General features: G+C 45.8%; 1 protein-coding gene across 2 annotated transcripts in view; it reads right to left on the bottom strand.

Annotated features, from left to right (window-relative positions):
- LOC142255366 (uncharacterized) overlaps positions 1-14,689 on the bottom strand; it is a 94,573-nt gene extending 79,884 nt beyond the window's left edge. Inside the window, exon 1 of one of the 2 annotated variants that reach the window (XM_075326937.1) lies at positions 13,722-14,689. In XM_075326937.1, the coding sequence (XP_075183052.1) occupies positions 13,722-14,186 (465 nt within the window). In that variant the 5' untranslated portion in view covers positions 14,187-14,689. The remainder of the gene's footprint in view (positions 1-13,721) is intronic. The other variant, XM_075326936.1, reaches the window with a different exon arrangement.
- Positions 14,690-20,354: the final 5,665 nt, after the last annotated feature.

Here is a 20,354-nt window from a genome sequence, read left to right as displayed (position 1 = left end):
AGAGAAAAAAGAGAGAAAAAAAGAAGAGAAAAAAAGAGAGAAAAAGAGAGAGAAAAAGAGGAGAGAAAAAGAGAGAGAAAAAGAGAGAGAAAAAGAGAGAGACTATTGCTGGCCGCCAGAGAGAGAAGGAGACCACGGTGGCTCGAGCCTCTCACGGACCCGGGGGTCACGTCGCTCTGCAAGGGGGGGGGGGTTGGGGGGGGGGTTGGGGCTACGCGCGGAGGAATGCGGGTGTTCGGTTTTGGGATAATTGTTCGTGACGCCACCCACGGGTTGTGGTGATGGTGGACCCCACCGCTGCGGTGAAGGTACGGGGATTCCTGGGAGCGTTGTAGTGGCGCAGCTAGGTGTTGACCCCTCCGTGGGTAGGGGGATGTTGGTGCCGGGCCCCGGTTGTGCGAGGGTCGGGGTGCAGGGCGCAGGGTTGCGGTGCGGCGCGGTGCCGGATGACACTCACGATTAAACCACACACACACAGTCACTGGTAAACCAAACGGAGGGATGGACGGGGCCCGCCGCCGGCTGCAGTTTCATAGTCAGGTTGGGCAATGTCCGCCTTTCTCCTGCACCTGTGTTTGTAGTGTGACCACTGTGCCTGGGCACTGGTAGTCCGCTCCCCGGCGTGTATGTGTCATAGGAGCCCTTTTTGCCCGCAGACGCTGGCCCTTGGATCTCTGGCGGTGGCTACTATCTGGACGAGTTGAGCTGTTGCCTTCAAATCGGGACTTTGGTGGGAATGAACCCCTGAGGTCCAGACCGCAATCAGTTAATTCGACTATGGTGGTGGGATATAGCCTAGTTCGGGGTCTGAGTACCCTGCCTGGTGCTCCGGTATCCTGTTGGCTCCCCGGTTCGGTTCCAGCGGGCCACTACCCTGTCCCAGTCCCTCACCGTTCCACCGGTCCTATTCCCGGTCTCCTGTAGGCGGCCACTGCAGTCTGCCTGCCTGACTGATCTGGGGTCCTAGGTTCCAACCCAGGCCCCGAGCAGAACTGTACTCCACTGTACTGAACTGAACTCTTTTGTGCACTGCACTGTGTTCCTGCCTCAGGCCAGCACACTCCTCAAGGGGGGGCGTGTCTTTCCACCTGACTCCTCCCACCTGGTGTGCCTGTCTAACACTGAGGGAGGCAATCAGGTCTTTGTGGTTGACTGGTGGTACCTTTCTAGTGTGGGGGTGTGAGGTGAGTGCAATAACCCGTGACCCCTGGGGTCCAGGGCGTCACACATCAACGTAGTCATTTCCGAGTTACGCCTTCCTAAACCTTTCATACAGTGTCTTAAAACAAAATATTTTCAGCTTGATACAGAATTTGTGAATATATTTGACATACAAAAGTATAAAAAAAAAAGAAAAAAAAAAGCTTACTTCTCGCAGGACATATTTCCCACCGAGATGCTGCATCACAAATTCCTTTTCGTACTCTGCTACATCAATGTGCTGCAAAATGTGACACACATAGTATAGTATTGCAGATAATTATAATCTATATACTCTACAACGTTTATCCCACCATAACCATCTTGCATCAGTGATTTTCCAGATGCTGGGGTATTACAGATCATTCCGGTCAGAATTTTTCCATTTAGCTATGCAAGGTTGGATAACAGTCTGTGTGTCCTGTAAGAAGTACGCAGAAAAACACTGGAAAATTTCTATTCAAGATTCAGATTAGGAAAGCAAAATAGCAAAAGGATGAATCCTGGCAGTTAGAGGGTAAATAACGTCCCGAAACCAAATGTAATTGAGTGCAGACACTGCTCCAGAAAAAGGCACTGGCCTTGGAAGAAGGTTATTTCACTATTTGAAGGTTATTTTGGGATCTTGGCCACTTTCCGCTTGATACAAATATGTAATCTTTATCTGTAATTCCCTTGGGAAGAAGCTACATTTGGCTATAAGAAAAATGTAAATTGTTTTGTGATTTACTGCAGGGATAACTTCCAAAACTCCTGGTCATACCCTAAAGACGATTTACTGCAGGGATAACTTCCAAAAACTCCTGGTCATACCCTAAAGACAATAGACAAAGCAGTGCAGACCTCGTAGTCGGCTCCATAGTCACAACCTCCTAGTAGTCCCAATAGTGCCTTCCAATGAGAATTTGCAGAAATCTCATGGTTGTAGCTCCAATCTATGATCTGTTGGACATCCCTGGCAAAATTGGAGATTTTCTTTGCAATAGAAAGTCCATCCTTCCCTGCACCGTCCATTGACGGTGTTGATGTTTTGGTGCCAAGAGAAGAGACATGGATGCGAGTGAAGCGGGGCTTTACCACGCTGCGACATCGCTAATGCGGAGTCGTTGGGGTCACGGAATTCGTAGACGCACATCCGGCCCGCATTAGCGATGCCGTTGCGTGTGACACCGATAAAGCGATTTTGCATCGTTGCAAAAACGTGCAAAATCGCTAATCGGCGACATGGGGGTCCATTCTCAAATCTCGTTACTGCAGCAGTAACGAGGTTGTTCCTCGTTCCTGCGGCAGCACACATCGCTGCGTGTGACGCCGCAGGAACGAGGAAGCTCCCCTTACCTGCCTCCCGGCCGCTATGAGGAAGGAAGGAGGTGGGGCGAGGATGTTACGTCCCGCTCTCAGCTCCGCCCCTCCGCTGCTATTGGGCGGCGGTTCAGTGACGTCGCTGTGACGCCGCACGGACCGCCCCCCTTAGAAAGGAGGCGGTTCGCCCGTCACAGCGACGTCGCCGGACAGGTATGTATGTGTGACGGCTGTTGTGCGGCACGGGCAGCGATTTGCCCGTGTCGCGCAACAGATGGGGGCGGGGTACCCACACTAGCGATATCGGGGACCGATATCGCAGTGTGTAAAGTAGCCTTGAGCCACTATTTTTGTGAAAGACTGAAGATCTGGATGGGAAGGAAGGGAAAAAAAAAAAATTGCACCACCAAAAAAACCTTTAAGAGTCTAGATTTAAGGTCAAACCCTCTAGATTCCCATTTAAGAAGATCAACAAGGACCAAATTAAAAAAAAAAAAAAAATCACCAGTTACCATAAAATTACAAAGATAAAAAGGGAAATCTATAATGTCACTGTAACGACGGAGTCTTTGCCCTGCTCTGCTTCCTCCACCCAGCTGAGACGTCAACGTACTCACAGTCGTGGCTATTCCAGTGTCTGTTCCACTTTCTACGCTGTCTGAACCCCCTGACATCTCCACATGCCAGGACTTAAGCATGCTGTGCCTTATAGCATGCACGCATGCTCCTCTCTTGATAGAACACCCTAAAGTGTCCCCAGTCTAATGCGGGCTTTACACGAGACGATAGATTGTGCGATGTCGTCGGGGGTCACGGTTTTCGTGACGCACATCCGGCATAGCGCACGACGTCGTCTCATGTGACACCTCTTTGTGACGCAGTATCGCTCACAAATCGTGAGTTGTGTACTCGTCGTTAACTTTCATAATCTCGTTTATTTTCATGGGTGCAGGTCGTTTATAGTTTCCGTGGCATCACACGTTGCTCCATGTGACACCACGGGAACGATGAACACAGCGTACCTGCGTCCCACGGCACCCCGCTGGCTTAATGGAATGAAGGAGGTGGGCGGGATATTTACGTCCCGCTCATCTCCGCCCCTCCGCTTCTATTGGCCGGCTGCCGTGTGACGCCGAACGTCCCTCCCACTTCAGAAATTGGACGTTCATCACCCACAGCGAGGTCGTCCAGAAGGTAAGTGCGTGTGATGGGGGTTAAACGAGTTTGTGCACCACGGGCAGTGATTTGCCCGTGACGCAAAAACGACGGGGGCGGGTACAGTCGCTCGTGCTATTGCACGATAGATCGACTCATGTAAAGCAGGCTTAAGGCTGGGAGGCACTGACCATTTAGGGTACTTCAATTCTGGAAGGTGTGTGTTCAATGTTGGTTGCTAGTCTGTCCTGTGCATACTAGTCATCGTCAGGTCCCCAGTTCCTGTGTCTCTATACCTGTGAACCTGCCAGTACTTTAATCTGTACCCCAGCTGGCCTTCCAGTTCCTGTCCAGCTCACCTATCTGTACTTGTTGTGCCAGAGGTCCTGTCTGTACCAGCCATCCAGTTTGAACCTGACCCTGATCCGATCTGGCCTGTCCGTACCGGAACTTGTGGTCCTCCCTGTATGCAAGTCCATTTTTGCACCTATCCTGCCTGTGGCTCCGACTCAGTCTCACGTGCTGCCAGTCCAGGCTCCAGCCTGTGGCTCCGATTCTGTCTCACTTGCTACTGTTTGGGTCAGCAACTGCGAATCAGGGACTGCCCTGGAGTGGTACCTGGTGTCTACCGGCAGCCAAAAACAACCTCACCATCAAAGCCTCTGATGAATACCCAGTAGGAACTTAGTCACTCTCCTAGGATAAGCTCGTACTTCCTGGTCTAGCGGGCCTACACTCCCCTCTCGGCTGTAACACTAACTGCAGCTTCGGCTATAATAGCCACCAAGTGCTGGTTAATTCTATGGCTGATGCTCAATTAGAAATCCCTGAGATAGTATGTATTGGGGTGTCCAGACTTGTCGACAATAAAAGTCAAGGGAAAGAAAGGTCAAGCATGTTGGACTAAAGGGTGCTTTACACGCTGCGACATCGCTAGCGATCGCGTCAGCAATGTGAAATGCGTAAAATGACCTATGTGCGATTTCGAGAGATCGCATTTGCGATCTAGAATTTCACATCACTAGCGATATCGCAGCGTGTAAAGCATCCTTTACACATGCCAGATTCTTTGTTTTCAAGGATTGATAAGGCTAAAGCCAGAGTTACATGCTACGATTTATCTGACGATATGTCGGCGGGGGTCACGGTTTCAGTGACGCACATCCAGACTCGTTAGCGACGTTGTTGCGTGTGATACCTACGTGCGACTCTGAACGATCAAAAATAGGTTGAAAAAAAAAAAAATCGCTGATCGCTAACACGTCGTACATTTTCAAAATATTGTTTGTCGTTAGGAACGCAGCAGACATATTGGTACGTTTGACACCCTGCAAACGACGAACAACATCCACACGACCGCCTTGGTCGAACAATATAAATCGCTGAACGATTTTGCGTCGCTTGTGTGATCGTTACGTGTGACCGCTAATAAACGACCTATGTGCGATCTCGGCAAATCATAACTACGATCTGGGCGTGTCACATCGCTCATGAGATCGTTAGATAAATCGTAGCGTGTAAAGCGGCCTTAAGTTCACGATCAGTGATCATCCATAAGAACGAATCCAGCAGCACACGAACGTTTTGCAGACAACTTTGACAGTTTTCAACTATCAGTTTTTTTTAAACATTGAAATCTATGGAAAACTGATCCATTTTTTAGCGATCTGGCCATTTACCAAGCAAGAGGCAGTATTGGCGAACCATTCACACATGTAATACATATTATGGAAAAGTTTTTATTTTCTAATAGAAGTAGTTCTACAAAATAAAGAACTAAATCTTTGATGTCATCCGTAAATTCAATGCAAAAAAAATCTGTAATACAGTTTTCTTCTTCCCAACTTCACACGGAGAGGATATTAAGTAGGAGGTAAATTGCAAACTTGCTCGTTTTTCAAGCACTTCACAATTTTACCTATTTAAGAACTTGAGACAACCCTTTTAAATATGAATATTGAGAAGTTGGAGAATCATAAAGCACTGGGCTTATGTGTAACCAAATATCGAGCTGTAGAAAATCCCAGGATCACCGCAATTCTCCACTCTACGGCTTCTTTCTGATAGCTTGGAGCTATTGAATATGTGCAAGAAAAGCTCCTGCCTTTCCGAGCTATTAATATTAGACATGAGAAAAGAGACGAGGGGGTAAAAGGTTCAGGCATTCTTGTTTCTATGGTGATTCATGCTGAACGCACATAGATGAATCTTCATATCAATCCGCGGAATTGGAGACGCGGAGGCCTTGGGCGGTGCAACTGCAGAGGTGCATTCCAGGACCCCTCCTGCACCACCTAATGTTCCCGCGTCATCTTTGGTTTATCTGTTTCAGGTACTTTTCATTTGATCAGACATTTTCCCTAGACACAGTCATTATATCGCGGTCATCTAATAAAGAAACACTCCAGTGAAACGTTTATGCACCATCCCCTCAGACACTGACATTATTTGTAAGACTCAGTAGAAGACTGAAAAAAACAGGATTCATGTGCAAGGAGATGCTGTAAGTGAAGGAGAAGGGGTTAATCCATGCTGCCATGTAATGAGGAAATGATGAGGCCAGGGTTTTGGATGAGGGATTAGTCAACGTGTTTCGGAGTTGGTAGCACTTCATCAGGACTTATCACAATTGGATTGCCCTGATGAAGGAGTGCTACTAACTCCAAAACGCGTTGACAATAAATCACTCATCCAGGATCCTGGTCTAGTTTCCTCATTTCAATAATATAGAAAAAACTCCGGAACTCTTCAAAGAAAATGTGTAAAGGTCCGTAATGTTGCTTCAAAAAAACACAACTTTATTTGATTATGCAAATATCAAATAAAAAGGTTTTTTTGAAGCACCATTACAGACCTTTCCACATTTTCTTTGAAGTGTGCCGGAGTTTTTTTCTATATTATTGGACTCTTAGTTACTCCAGAGCACCTTTTAGGGTGATAGTTGAGCTAGGTCTATCCTTCACATAGTTTCCACATTTCAACTGTGATTTGTCCTGATGAAGAGGTGATACTAAGTCTGAAACGTGTTAATGCACTCATCAAGGACCCTGGTCTCATCGTTACCTCATTTCAGTTGTGACTTACTAAGTCTAAAACGCATTCACAAGAAATCCCTCATCCTAGATCCAGGTCTCATCGTTTCCTCATTTCAATTGGGAGTAGTCTTGATGAATGAGTGCTACTAACTCTGAAACGCGTTGACAATAAATCAGTCATCCAGGAGCCTAGTCTGATAGTTTCCTCATCCACACAGCAGATGGATAAACCCCTTCTCCACTTACAGTCAGTGGTGGGATTCAGCCGGTTCTGTCCGGTTCGGGCAAACTGGTTGTTAAAATAACAGCTGGTTTGCAGAACTGGCAAGAATCTGCGTCCGTGATCCGGTTCCCTGTATTCATTTGTATCGGTGTCTTTAAGACGCCGATACAAATAAATCCTCTTACCTCCGTGCACACCGCACTTCCAGGTTCAGTGGAGCCAGTTTGCTCTCTGACCCGGCGTCCGGCAGTGCGATGACGCTGCAGAGGTCATGGCAGCGTGGTGAGATTACCTCACCATACTGTCACCTGTCAGCGTCAGTATGCAGAGTGCCATGGAGGATGGATGATGAAGGAGAGGCCGCCGCCACTTGGAGCAGGTAAGCGCTCTGTGAGCCGAAGATGCGACTCTGCAGGGAAGAGGAGGCCACATGGGGTGGGAGCCTGCAGGGGAGTGGAGGCCGCATGGAATCGGGGTGGGAGCCTGCAGGGGAGTGGAGGCCGCACGGGCTCTGTATGGGATGGGATGGGATCTGTATGGGAAAGGTTGTCCGTTCCAATTCGAGCAGGGTTCCTTTAGTAATAATCTTCAAACAAACATTCTAGAAAAACTTTCATACAATATGCCAAGTAAATAAGTAACTGACACTGACTGAAACAACTGGTGCTTGATAGGAAAGTGAAGGTATAGAAAGAGTAAGCAGGGGGGGAAGGTTTTATTATTACTTGTATTTTGTGTTTGAGGAAAGTGTGCAAATGTGGGTGTGGCTATAAAATGGGTGTGGTTACAGAATGGTTCGTGGTTTCAAATAGGCGGGGTTTACAGAGAACCTGTTGAAAATTTGAATCCCACCCTTGCTTACAGTGTATTATTTCTAAGACTGGCATCACACATACAACATTCATGGTCCAAGCATGGACCAGGGACATGTCTCCTGACCTGAACTTGACAGCCTCATATTCGTCAAAGGCTGTTGAGTTCAGCTTAGGAAAACCATGGCTGGTCCATATACCAGGAGTTATTTTGCTTTTAAAGGAGGGGGGGGGGTGGTGATTTTTGTTTTCAGACAAATCTTCTCCCCCAACTGCAGTACACACACACACACACACACGTTTTACTTGACCTCCAGCACTGACGTCACATCAACAGCACCGCAGCCATTCATCGAACTCAGCGGCTCTAGCTCACGATTGTTTGCATGACTGATGATATCAGCACTGCAGACAATAACAGACACCAGAAGCAGCAGTGGTGACTAAGGCTATGTGCGCACGTTGCATAAATACATGCAGTTACGCTGCGCTTTGTAGCGCAGCGTAACTGCATGCGTCCTGTGTCCCCTGCACAGTCTATGGAGATTGTGCAGGGGCCGTGCGCACGTGGCGTTTTAGAGCGCAGCGCTTCGGCTTTTTTTTTTTTTTTCACTACGGACATTTCTGCAGCGATTTAAAGCGCACATGTGCTCTTCAGATCGCTGCAGAAATTTCTGCAGTGACTGTACGCAACGTGCGCACATAGCCTTAGTGCTAAAACCAGAGAGAGGAAGTAAAGCCTTTCCTCGCAAGAGAGTTGTAGAAGATTTTTTTTTTCTAAAGGTTGCCGTCTTCCAAATATAGCACCACACCTATCTACAGGTTGAGTGTGGTATTGCAGCTCTCCTTTAGGGTGAATGGGGCTGAATTTCAACTACACACAACCCATAGATGGATGTGGCGCTGATTTTGGAGGAATCAGCTATGTTTTTGTCATCCTGGTTGTAAAAGATTATAACAACAGTAGTTATTCTGGAAGAAGGTAGTCATTACTCAAACAGATATTGCAACTGAGACCCCATTTAATGACAACCTGTCATATTTAACATGGTGGCTGGAGCTATAGAGAAGAAGTGGATAGTTTTTGGTTTGTTTTCTCCTTGGGAGGAGAGATTTTCAGTTATAATTCTTGCTCTATGGTTAAAAGCAAAGCTCCCAATTGTTCTCGATTCAGCGGGACTGTCCTGATTTGAGGGCTGAGACCTGTTGTCCCGGCATTCACTGCTCTTGACCCGGCTCCTCCTCCTCTCAATGCATAAATTAAACAAACATTCTCCTCTGCTTTGCCCCGAGTTCCCAGGTGAACTCTGTTGGTAGGCAGCTGCTCTACCTTAGAGTCTGGACTTAGGGCGGCTTTGCACGTTGCAACATCGCACATGCGATGTCGGTGGGGTCAAATCGAAAGTGACGCACTTCCGGCGTCACTTTCGAGATCGTAGTGTGTAAATGCTAGATGATACGATTAACGAGCGCAAAAGCATCGTTATCGTATCATCGTTGCAGGCTCTGACTTTTTTATAATTATGCTGCAGCGACAGGTACGATGTAGTTCCTCGCTCCTGCACACATCGCTGTGTATAACGCCGCAGGAGCGAGGAACATCAGCTTACCTGCCGCCGGAGACTATGCGGAAGGAAGGAGGTGGGCGGGATGTTTACATCCTGCTCATCTCCGCCCCTTCGCCGCTATTAGCCGCCTGCCGTGTGACGTCGCTATGACGCCACACGACCCGCCCCCTTAGGAAGGAGGCGGGTCACCGGCCAGAGCGACGGTCGCAGGGCAGGTGAGTGCATGTAAAGCTGGCGTAGCAATAATTTTCACTACGCCAGCTATCACAAGATATCGTACCTGCGACGGGGGCAGGGACTATCGCGTGCGACATCGCAGCATCGGCTTGCGATGTCGCAACGTGCAAACCCCGCCTTAGAGTTATGGGAGGATTTGGTAATCTTGATCTGCTTTGTAGGCAGTGAACCCAGAAGCAGATTGTTCATCTACATAGAAATAAATATATTTATAGTTTATCTATCTATCTATCTCCCTGGAGGTGAAGAATAAGTCAGATTTTTTTGTTCCAATAAAACTACAATAAAATAATTACAAAAATTTATTTTTTTTCCCACTCCTGCTGGGAGTTGAACGAACATTCAAACATTTCAGCCAGAGCCCTGGCCTTTGAGCCACAGACTCTGGTGATGTCATAGGGAGGATTCAGTGTACTGGAAGCTGCATTTCAGCAGCCTTTGACTCATATATATATGAACTGCTGTGTAAAATGTATGTCCTGTATTATAGAGGGAGAATAAGATATTTTTTTTTTCCTTCTAATAACATTTCTAAAAAGAAAAAAAAAATAGAATGTCATTTTTAACGATTTTTTTTTTAAACATTACACATCAGCAAATAACATGGACATATTTGGTGTCCTTGTAATAGTAATGACCCGCACAACATAGCGATCAGATTATGGGAATTGGTAAATGGCGTTAAAACATGGCGTGATTACTTTTTTTTTTTTAGGGATTTTATAGAGAAAAGAAAAAAAAATAATAAACATGAAACGCTGAGGTCGTGTTCACACATACAGTAACATAAATGCTGCTTTTTTTTCCCCGGCGTCTGCCAGTCACAACACAATAAAATATTTCATATATGTTTGTTGCAGATGTGAATCTGGGTTTTGAATGCACTTTAATACCACAATAAATCTTTGATTCTGCATTTAAAAATTCAACTGCATTTTTTTTTGCAGGTCAACATAAAAACCTATAGACAAAAAAAAAAAAAAAAAGCGCACCAAAAGTGAACAGTTCAGCAGCGTCTTCAGAGTCTCTATGAGCAATTACATCCATTTTGTTAGGACTTCAAGATAGTGTTCACATGTAGTGTAAATGTTGCGGGGTTTTTTCTACTGCTTTTTTTTGCACAGAAAGGCTATGTTCACATCTGATGTACACCCAGACTCGGGTTTTTTTTTTCCTGACTCAAATGGAAAAATGCTGCATTTTTTAAAGACGCTCCACCCACATCTTTCAGTGCTTTTGATACTTTTTTCCCAATTTGAGTAAAAAAAAAAAAAAAAAAAAAAAAAAAAAAAATATAATTTGCTGCGTTTTTTTCCTGCATGAAACTAACTTAAACATGTACTGTAAATAAATACTGCCAAAAAAAAAAAAAAAAAAAAAATTTAAGGCAGCAGCTATTTTAATGGCAATAGATCAGGTATTGCTGCCAAAACAAAACACCTAAAACGTCATCTTTGAACATAGTCATTCTACGGTGCTTAAATGTCTAAGCAAAGTGGAAGCGATGCCATAAAAACTGCGACCACTGCAGGTTTTTTTTTTCCACGCTCTCCACTCTTTGTCCCTCTTCTGCAAAACCTGGGGGGGGGGTTGGTGAATTAGTCCATTATGTGGATTTATTTACCTATTGATAGCGCTCTAAATTAAAGTAGTACCACCCACTGGACTCTGAAGCATCGAAAAAGCATGGATTTCAGTGAGTAAAAACCTCACAATGCATTGAAACTACACAATCTGCCTAGCTCAGCCTCCTCTATAACAAGCTGCCCGCAGGTAGGAATACATGCACAATGTGACAGCATTCCTTTAACTTAACGGGGATGAGCTGCAATCAATTTTAGGCAAAACCCAGGGACGTTGCGACACTTTTTGTTTCTGAAAGTAGCCACATTTTTTTTTTTTTTTTAAATCTGACCCAATCCATTTAAAAGGGAATCTGTCAGCAGGTTTATGCTATTTAATGTGAGAGCAGCATAATGTGGAGAGCAGAGACCCTGATTCCTGGGATGTCTCCTGTAGTTTCAATACAATCAGTGTTTTATCAGCAGAAGATTATCAGTGCAGGACTAGGTCTCACGTGCCAGGCAGTCTCAGTAATCAGTGTATCCCCGTCCCCACCAGCTTGCTGACCATCAGTGGTGTGGACAGGGTTTTGCACAGCTCAGCATTCTGAACACTGTTACATTCACAGAGAAAACCGAGATTGTGTCCAAGCTACGGTATACCAAGCAGTCCAGAAAGTGACATCACTGGATTCAGGCTCTCTGCTTACATTATGCTGCTCTCAGATTACATAGCAAAAACCTGCTGACATATTCCCTTTAAGTTTGGAGATAGGATGCAAAAAGCACCATAGGGTCTTCCCAGATAAGATATCATGGGATAAATTAGGGGTACTTGCTCACCTTGCTAGGTTGTGTCACCCACAACCACGGACCGTAAGGCAAAAGTATAGTTATATAAAGAAAAAAAAACAAAATTACTACTTAGAAATTCTATTGTATGCTCAAGAAGAAGTTGGAAAACTTTGAAACGCATCAATTAAGCCGCTAGTAATGCAAATAAACTTGGTTTTTCCCCTATACAGCTTCCCTTGAAATTTTAACATTCCCTCACTGCAATCTTGCCATGATTTCCAGTTATATTTGTCTATTGATTACTGTAAAAAAAAAAAAAAAAAAAAAAAAAAAAAAAAAAAAAAAAATATTTGGAGGAGAAGCCCTCACCCCCATCAAGCAACTGCAAAGAATGTCATCCTGCTCTTGCAGTGGGTTCCCATCGATATCAGTCGGTATTGCCGATACTTATGGCATTTACTGAAGAATCTGATCCCTTTTTATTTTTCAGCAAATATTTTATTTTTATAATATATTTTATATTATAAAAATATATTATATAATATAATTTATTTTATACGCTGAAAATTTTGTAAATAAAACATTTTCTGACAATTGCTAGTAGTTTCTTATTTACTCTACCCTCCTCAGTCCACAGAGTTTGTATAGTATAAAGGCAATGGTCCCCAACCTTTCTGACCTTGGCGAGTCCCATTCCTATGCGGACAGAGAGGGCCGCTTGCCCCCGCACAGAGAGAGGGCCGCTTGCCCCCGCACAGAGAGAGGGCCGCTTGCCCCCGCACAGAGAGAGGGCCGCTTGCCCCCGCACAGAGAGAGGGCCGCTTGCCCCCGCACAGAGAGAGGGCCGCTTGCCCCCATTGCCCCCCGCACAGAGAGGGCCGCTTGCCCCCATTGCCCCCCGCACAGAGGGCCGCTTGCCCCCATTCCACTGCGGAGAGAGAGGGCCGCTTGCCCCCATTCCACTGCGGAGAGAGAGGGCCGCTTGCCCCCATTCTGCTCCTGCCCCCGTCACAGTAGTAACTCCCAGAGCCCCCCCTTTACTAGTGTAATGACAGCCAAAGCTTTTCCACATAAATCACACCAAGGCAGTAGATCAAGATCAAGGGGTTCCTACCGTACCCCCATCCAGATCAGCTCTTCTGTGTGAAGCTACTCACAAAAGTCACTATCTGGAGACCTGATATTCACAGCCATTTGCCAGACCTGGTGCTAATGCACGAAGCCTGCAGACACTTGCGAGCCACATAACACGCGCTCGCAAGCCATAGGTTGGGGACACCCGATATATTAGTAAATTTACAAATCTACACATGACTCCCCCGCCCCCCTCCAAAAGAAAGTCAGTCAATGAGTTGTGAATTGTATTGCAATTCAGCTTCAGTCAATTGAGGCTGAGCTGCAATACCACAAACAGCCTGTAGACAGGTGTGGCACTGTTTTTTGAAAGAGCTCCAGGGTAAATTCTAACCCTGTATAGGCTCTTGTCTACATTATACAGATAGGGGTTAAATGGGGACCAATGGTTTATCCTTTTCTGTTACTAAACATTCTCCATCACCACCACCCCTCCGAAAAAAAACCCCAAAAAACACCAAGGCAATTCCATACATGATGATTCCTTGAGCGGATTGCTGATTAGCACTCTTACCTTGCAGCTTTGGGGTCCTGAGTTGTAGGTTTCCTCCAAAATTTTTCAGGATTTCCTTCCTCACTCGTAATTTTTTAAATAATTTTACTATTTTTTCGATGTGAGTGAGTTCTGTACAGCGCTACAGGATATGTTGGTGCCATACAAATGAATATAATAAAATATCATCCTCAGTAACACTTACTTTGGTTCCGAGCAAAATGCTGATATCTAGCGTCTGCTTCCGCTGCTCCAGAATGCTGAGAAGATGCTCCTGAAACACTCCGATTTTGGTGAAGAAGTGGTCGTTGTGCCAACATCCTTCAATGTTATCAAAGTCAACCCCCAAAGCCAGAAGGAACCGAACACTCCTTGGGTCCAAGGCGATCTGCTGTGGCCGACACAGCAAAGAAGTCCGTGAGCGCTCGTCCAATATGGTCAACTTAAGCACTTTTCCCGAGCGAACGGCCGCCAACGCCGCCGTTAGCCCAACCGGTCCGGCGCCCACCACTAGGATAGACACCTTCGCTCTCCATTGACGGATTCCATCCACGCTCACCTTGACCACAATGTAGATGAGGACAACCAACAGGGTGCTTATTGCCGTGTCCAAAGCGAGGCGCTCTTGGGATTCTTGCCCTTCGTCCTGATGACCTTTTACCCTCTCCATCTTTTCAGATGAAGATCTTGGTTTTCCAGTCTTGATTCGGAAGCAACACCATGCGACCACAACCTCATGTTTGATGATTCATAATCAATTGCCGAAGCCGGTCGTCTCAAATATTCATTCGCTCTCTCCACGAAGAACCTGGTTGCATATTTTTCTGTGATGAGGAAAGACAACGATTATGACCATGCACTCCAACAGTACCTTCACTTAGACACTTCAAGAGGACCCTCCACCTCTCATCTGCTCGTTAACAATTGACTTCTTCCCATTGGTTGCTGCTTCTCATCAGCTCCTGAATATATTACATCTCTCCCTTTCTCCGTGGCTTATAAAGCTACACATAAATCACAGGATGAGCCAATTTTCTGAAAAAGATCTTCAGCAAATATCATTTGGAGACCTTAACCTTTGCCGTGCCGGTGAAGCCTGACGAGCGTTGCTGAATCATGCAAGCAATGCTTTGTTTACCCAAGGTTTCAGACTGCTATGTGCACATTTGCATGCATTGGCTGCAGGCGGTTTACAGGCAGACCTTCTCAAGCTGAGACAGGAATACTGCTGGGTGCTGATTTCATCCGCACAATTCAATTTTAATGCTTTGCAAATCTGTCCTCTGTTGTCGGCAATGTAGGAACCGAAGAGGTTAATTCTGCTCTTAACAACAGGGAAACCGGGTATAATTTTATTACTTGAAGAGCTGAAATGCTGGCACGTACACACACGCACCTTGTTGTTCTGTTGATCACTACTGATTGATCGAAATTGAAATAAGGGTACTTTCACACTTGCGTTGTTTTCCTTCCGTTACAATCCGCCCTTTTGGAAAACAGCGGAATCCGTTACCGGATTCCGCTGTTTCCCATAGACTTGTATGGTTGACGGATTGTGCCAAAAGGAACTGCGTTGATTCCACCCAGCGGGAGGAACGCAGCATGTAACGTTGTTTTGAGCAGCGGAGTCCTCAGGATTTCACTGCAGATGCACTTTTTTTTTTTTTTTTTTTAAATCACAAACTTTATTTTGTCTCGCGGTGGCCGAACGTTCAGCTGAGCGCCCGCCCGCCGGCAAGTGACAGCGCTCAGCTGAACGCCCGCCTGCCGGAATGCCCGGCCGCCGGCAAGTGACAGCGCTCAGCTGAGCGCCCGCCCGCCGTCATGCCCGCCCACCGGCAAGTGACAGCGCTCAACTGAGCTCCCGCCCGCCGGCATGTGAGAGCGATTAGCTGATCGTTCACAATAGTCTGCTGCCGGTAAAACTGTAAGGCTATGTGCCCACGCTGCGGATTTACCGCGGATTTTCCGAAAATCTGCAGCAGCGGCATTTCCAAGCCATTTCAATGGCATTTTGGAAATGCTGTGTCCATGCTGCGGATTTTTCCGCGGCGGATTTGCCGCGGATTTTGATCTGGAAAAATCTGCAGCATGTCAATTATTGTTGCAGATTTTGTTGCGGATTTTGGGTATAGAATAGGGAAAAAAAAAAATCCGCATCAAAATCCGCGGCAAATCCGCGGCAAAAAAAAGGTGCGGATTTGCCGCGAAAGTCGCGGATTTTCATGCAGAAAAATCCGCAGCAACATTCTACCATGGACACATAGCCTTAAGAAGAAAAAAAAAAAAGAAAAAAAAAAAGCTTTCCGTTGTTTTGTACTTGTTTTGTTGGATCCGTAGCATCCGTTGTGCCACTATATGCAACGCATCCGTTGCATCCGTCACACAACACAATGCTATGGAAGCCGTCCAACGCAAGTCTGAGACTATCCTTATACACTTGTGTTGTGCGGCATCCGTCGCAATACGTTGTGTGACGGATGTAACGGATCCGTTGCATATAGTGGCACAACTGATTCGAGGGATACTGCAAAACAACGGAATCCGTTGTAGACTTTTTTTTCAACAATCACTCAACTGAGCATGCTCAGTTGTGTAAAAACGGATGCGTCACAGGAATCCGTCAAATGACGGATTCCGCCACCATAGGCTTCCATTATAAAAATGACGGTCGCCGACGGAATCCAGCACATTGCGTTTTTTGACGCTTAGGGAAGCACAGAAAAACGCTACATGCTGCGTTCTTTCCGCCCGGCGGATGCAACGCAGGACCATCAGTCGCAATGCGTTGTCCAAAGAAGTCTATGGGAAGCAGCGGAATCTGTTAACGGATTCCGCTGTTTTGAGACTGAGGCTAGTTTCACACTTGCGTTTTTTCCCTTCAGTCGCAATCTGCCGTTTTGGAAAACAGCTGAATAGGTTAACGGATTCCGCTGCTTCCCATAGACTTGTATGGACGACGTATTGCGACCGAAGGTCCTGCGTTGCATCCGCCGGGCGGAAAGAAAGCAGCATGTAGCGTTTTTCTGCGCTTCCCTGAGCGTAAAAAATCCGCAATGTGCTGGATTCCATCGGCGTCTGTCATTTTTAGAATGGAAGCCTATGGTGGCGGAATCCGTCGGAATCAGTCATTTGACAGATTCCTGTGACGCATCCGTTTTTACACAACTGCGCATACTCAGTTGAGTAATTGTTGAAAAAAAAGCTACAACGGATTCCATTGTTTTGCTGTATCCGTTGCATCAGTTGTTCCACTATACGCAACGCATCCATTACATCCGTCACACAATGCAATGCAACGGATGCCGCACAACGCAAGTGTGAAACTAGCCTAAGTGCACACAGTGGTTTTTTGAGAGGTGCAAAAACTGTGAGTTTCAAAAGCAGAAAGCAATTCCGGAAAAACTACATTTTAGGGTATGAGCACACAGCGTCTTTCTAAGGCTGCTTTCACACATCCGTTTTTTGCCGCCAGGCACAATCCGGCAAAATGCGGATAAAATTGATCCGTTTTATTCCCCATTGACTTTAATTAGCGTCGGATTGTTCCGGATGGCCTTGCGTTGCGAAAGTTCGTTCGTCCAGCTGCCAGAAAGGACGTAGCATACAACGTTTTTTGTCTCCGGCAAAAAAACGGACTACGTCGTCCAGCATGTTGTATAATGGAAGCCTATGGGCGAGGTATCCGTCGTCATCCGGCATATGACGGAATCCAATGACGGTTCTGGATTTTTTGAACTGAGCATGCTCAGTATCACAACGGATCCGTCAAAATACGGAAGGAATGCATGGTAAAAACTGATCCGTCGCATCAGTTTTTTCGCCGAATCGTGCCTGATGGCAAAAAACGGATGTGTGGAAGCAGCCTAAGGGTACATGCCTATGATCTGGACCCGCTGCATCTTGGACGCGGAGGGTCCTGACCTGTGGGGCCGTGAGTCTCCTTCACAGCTGCTCGTGCCCACGATCAGGGTTTGAGGCGCTACACTCTCTCGCTTGTGTTCTCCCTACGGAGGACACTTGCGACTCCAAAGCAAAGAATTGACAGGCTTGTGGCTTGGAAATCCGCACCGCAGGTCAGTTTTTGCTGCGGGCTATACACGGAGAGAAGGCGTAGGATTTCTAGAAATCATCCACTGTGCTTGTACTTTATACAAGGCTGCGAAAACACACTGCATCCAAAATCCTGCAAACACTGATCGTGGGCACGTACCCTAAGGGTTTGTGCCCACGATCTCTGCACGCTACATGTTTTCTTTTGTGGACACACAAAAATTCTCCACGGGATAAGGCAGCGGTCTGTGCCCAGTGGATTTTTATTGAGTTTGTCTGCTGGGAACGCTTGCGTCTCGTCAAGCATAAATTGACATGATGCTGCTTGGAAAACCTCGCGTCAGTTTATGCTGCGTTTAAAGAAAAGCACAGTGGGCATTGAATTTAGAATTTAGGATTTAGAATCCTAACGTTTTGTGCATATGTTGTTTTTTTTCCCCTTGCAGATCTGGTGCAAAAAGAAATCTGGATGGAGCATGACAATTCTTTTATCGTTTTTCCACCAGAGAATGCATAGAAAACGCATTGAAAAACCACATGCAAAAAACACGCCGAAAATGTGTCAACCCAAACACACACTTTTGTTCTGCCAAGAGATGCAGATTTGGTGCAGAAATTTCTGATCTGATTAGGGCTGAGAAAATAATCGCTCATGGATGCTGGCACATAGGCTAATATTTGTCCGAGTGCAATGCGATTTTTTATCGCACTCCACTTGCACCGATTTTCATGCCGTGTGGCTTAGGCCTTCTTCTCACCCTACAACCTGCACCAGAGACACTATTCCCTCACATCTCTTTCAGTCTCTCTCCACGGTTATCGTCAAAGCTATATGAACTCTGTTTCTTTCCCACTCTCTTAACAGTCCCATAAACCTTTGCCTTGTCTTTGTTGGGTTGTGAGGGACAACTGCTTATTGGCGCCAAACCCAATCTTATATATGTTGTCCTAGACTTTACATGTGAACACTACCAAAATGTACAAGATGGCCTACAACTTAATAAAAAAATGCATGAGGCACAGTCTTAAGCCTCCCCATACGTAGTAGACCAACGTTGGTCAATCCCATTGATAGATGAGGTCACCTAACAGTCTAATGCATGGGTCCCCAATTCCAGTCCTCAAGGGCCGCCAACAGTGCATGTTTTCAGGATTTCCTTAGTATTGCACATGTGATAATTTAATCACTTGCACAGTTGATGATTCCAACACCCATGCAATGCTAAGGAAATCCTGAAAACATGCACTGTTGGCGGCCCTCGAGGACTGGAGTTGGGGAACCCTGGTCTAATGTGTATGGTGCCCCACCGACAGGTGATGTAGATATAAGGATCCAGCTTGTCCAATTTTCTACTGACGATCTTTTTGTTCTAAAAAAATTAAGCCACTGCCAGAGAACAGAGGAGCATCTAGCAGAGCAAGAGTTGGTAGATACCTGCTGGCCAAATGACTGGACGAACCATCATTCGGCCAACAGCTAGCTGAAGTTTACCGGGGGGCTTATATTTACCCTATCGGTACAGTATATTTCTGACTTTGGGATATCAGAATCATTCACCCCATCAGCTTTAGAAATGAGACATTATTGTAGACAACCCTTCGTACAGTGCACACAAGGACTGATCTCTTATGTAATGATGACTACTTGACTATTCACATTTACGTCTTTTCAATCAGCGCCTGGATTTTCTTATGACCCTTTAATTCCAAACACAATAAGCAAATGTTCTGTACGTTCATTCTGCTACAAGCAACACAAAGCTGAAGACTTTAGAGTCTGCCATCTCTTTGATCTCTCACCATTTAGGAAATTAGGGGAGGTTCGAAAACTAACTTCGTAAGTGAGGATGGGAACTGTAAAATCTGATTTGAACATGCCGGCCTGGTTCATTTTCCAGACAGAAAAATCCATTCACGTTTTCCGTCATTTTAGACTTCAACTAATCTGAATAAATAGAATTTCTAGAATTTATCTTATATTTGTAATCCGAGGATAAGCAGTAAAGTGAAACTGTACGTGATCACCACGGGATGTCCATTATAGCATGCTTTTCTATAAAACTAGACTGTGTTCACATAATGGCTGTTATAGGTCATTTTTCACTAGAACTAATTAAAGCTTGGGCTGACGAAACCAGTTTGTTTGGTCTCCATGATGAATAGTAAATTAGTTGGGAATTTGCCTTTTGATTCTTATCTATTTGACGTCTTGGGACTTGCACCCATTGTTGGATGCATCTGGATGCTGTTAGCGAGCGGTTTAGATCCCAGACCACTCTTGTGGAATTTTGGATTCTTTTCAGTGGCCAGAAATAAATCTGTCCATGCACATACAATAGCTGACGGCAGAGCGATCATTGTCAGCCTTATCCGCTGACTTCTCCATACATATGAATATTCAACTCTGTCGAGTATTCGAAGGCCAGAGAGTTAGAATTTGCGTTAAGTTGTATCTCCCATTACTCACAGCAAGTTGGGCTGCAGTGTGTACATCGCCCTGGCCAAAAACTGATGCTCTAGCAGGATACAGCTAAACCCCCACTAAGTGGAGACATCACAGGTGCAGGAGAAGCACATCACACACACACCTTCATGGAATGGAGGGGAGGTGACTGCTAGATGATAAAACTGCACACAAGTGGCTTGCATAGAGCGCTGTTCACATGCAGATGACACAGTCACAAACCCGCAGCCTATTAGGTAACGCCCTTCTATTAGATCAGGCGGGCTGCCAAGCCGTACTCCACTGTATATCATGCAAGGACAGACACTCTACAATGCAAGG

Source organism: Anomaloglossus baeobatrachus, chromosome 10 (assembly GCF_048569485.1).
Source record: "Anomaloglossus baeobatrachus isolate aAnoBae1 chromosome 10, aAnoBae1.hap1, whole genome shotgun sequence".
NCBI lineage: Eukaryota > Metazoa > Chordata > Amphibia > Anura > Aromobatidae > Anomaloglossus > Anomaloglossus baeobatrachus.
This window is presented reverse-complemented; position numbering and strand designations above follow the sequence as displayed.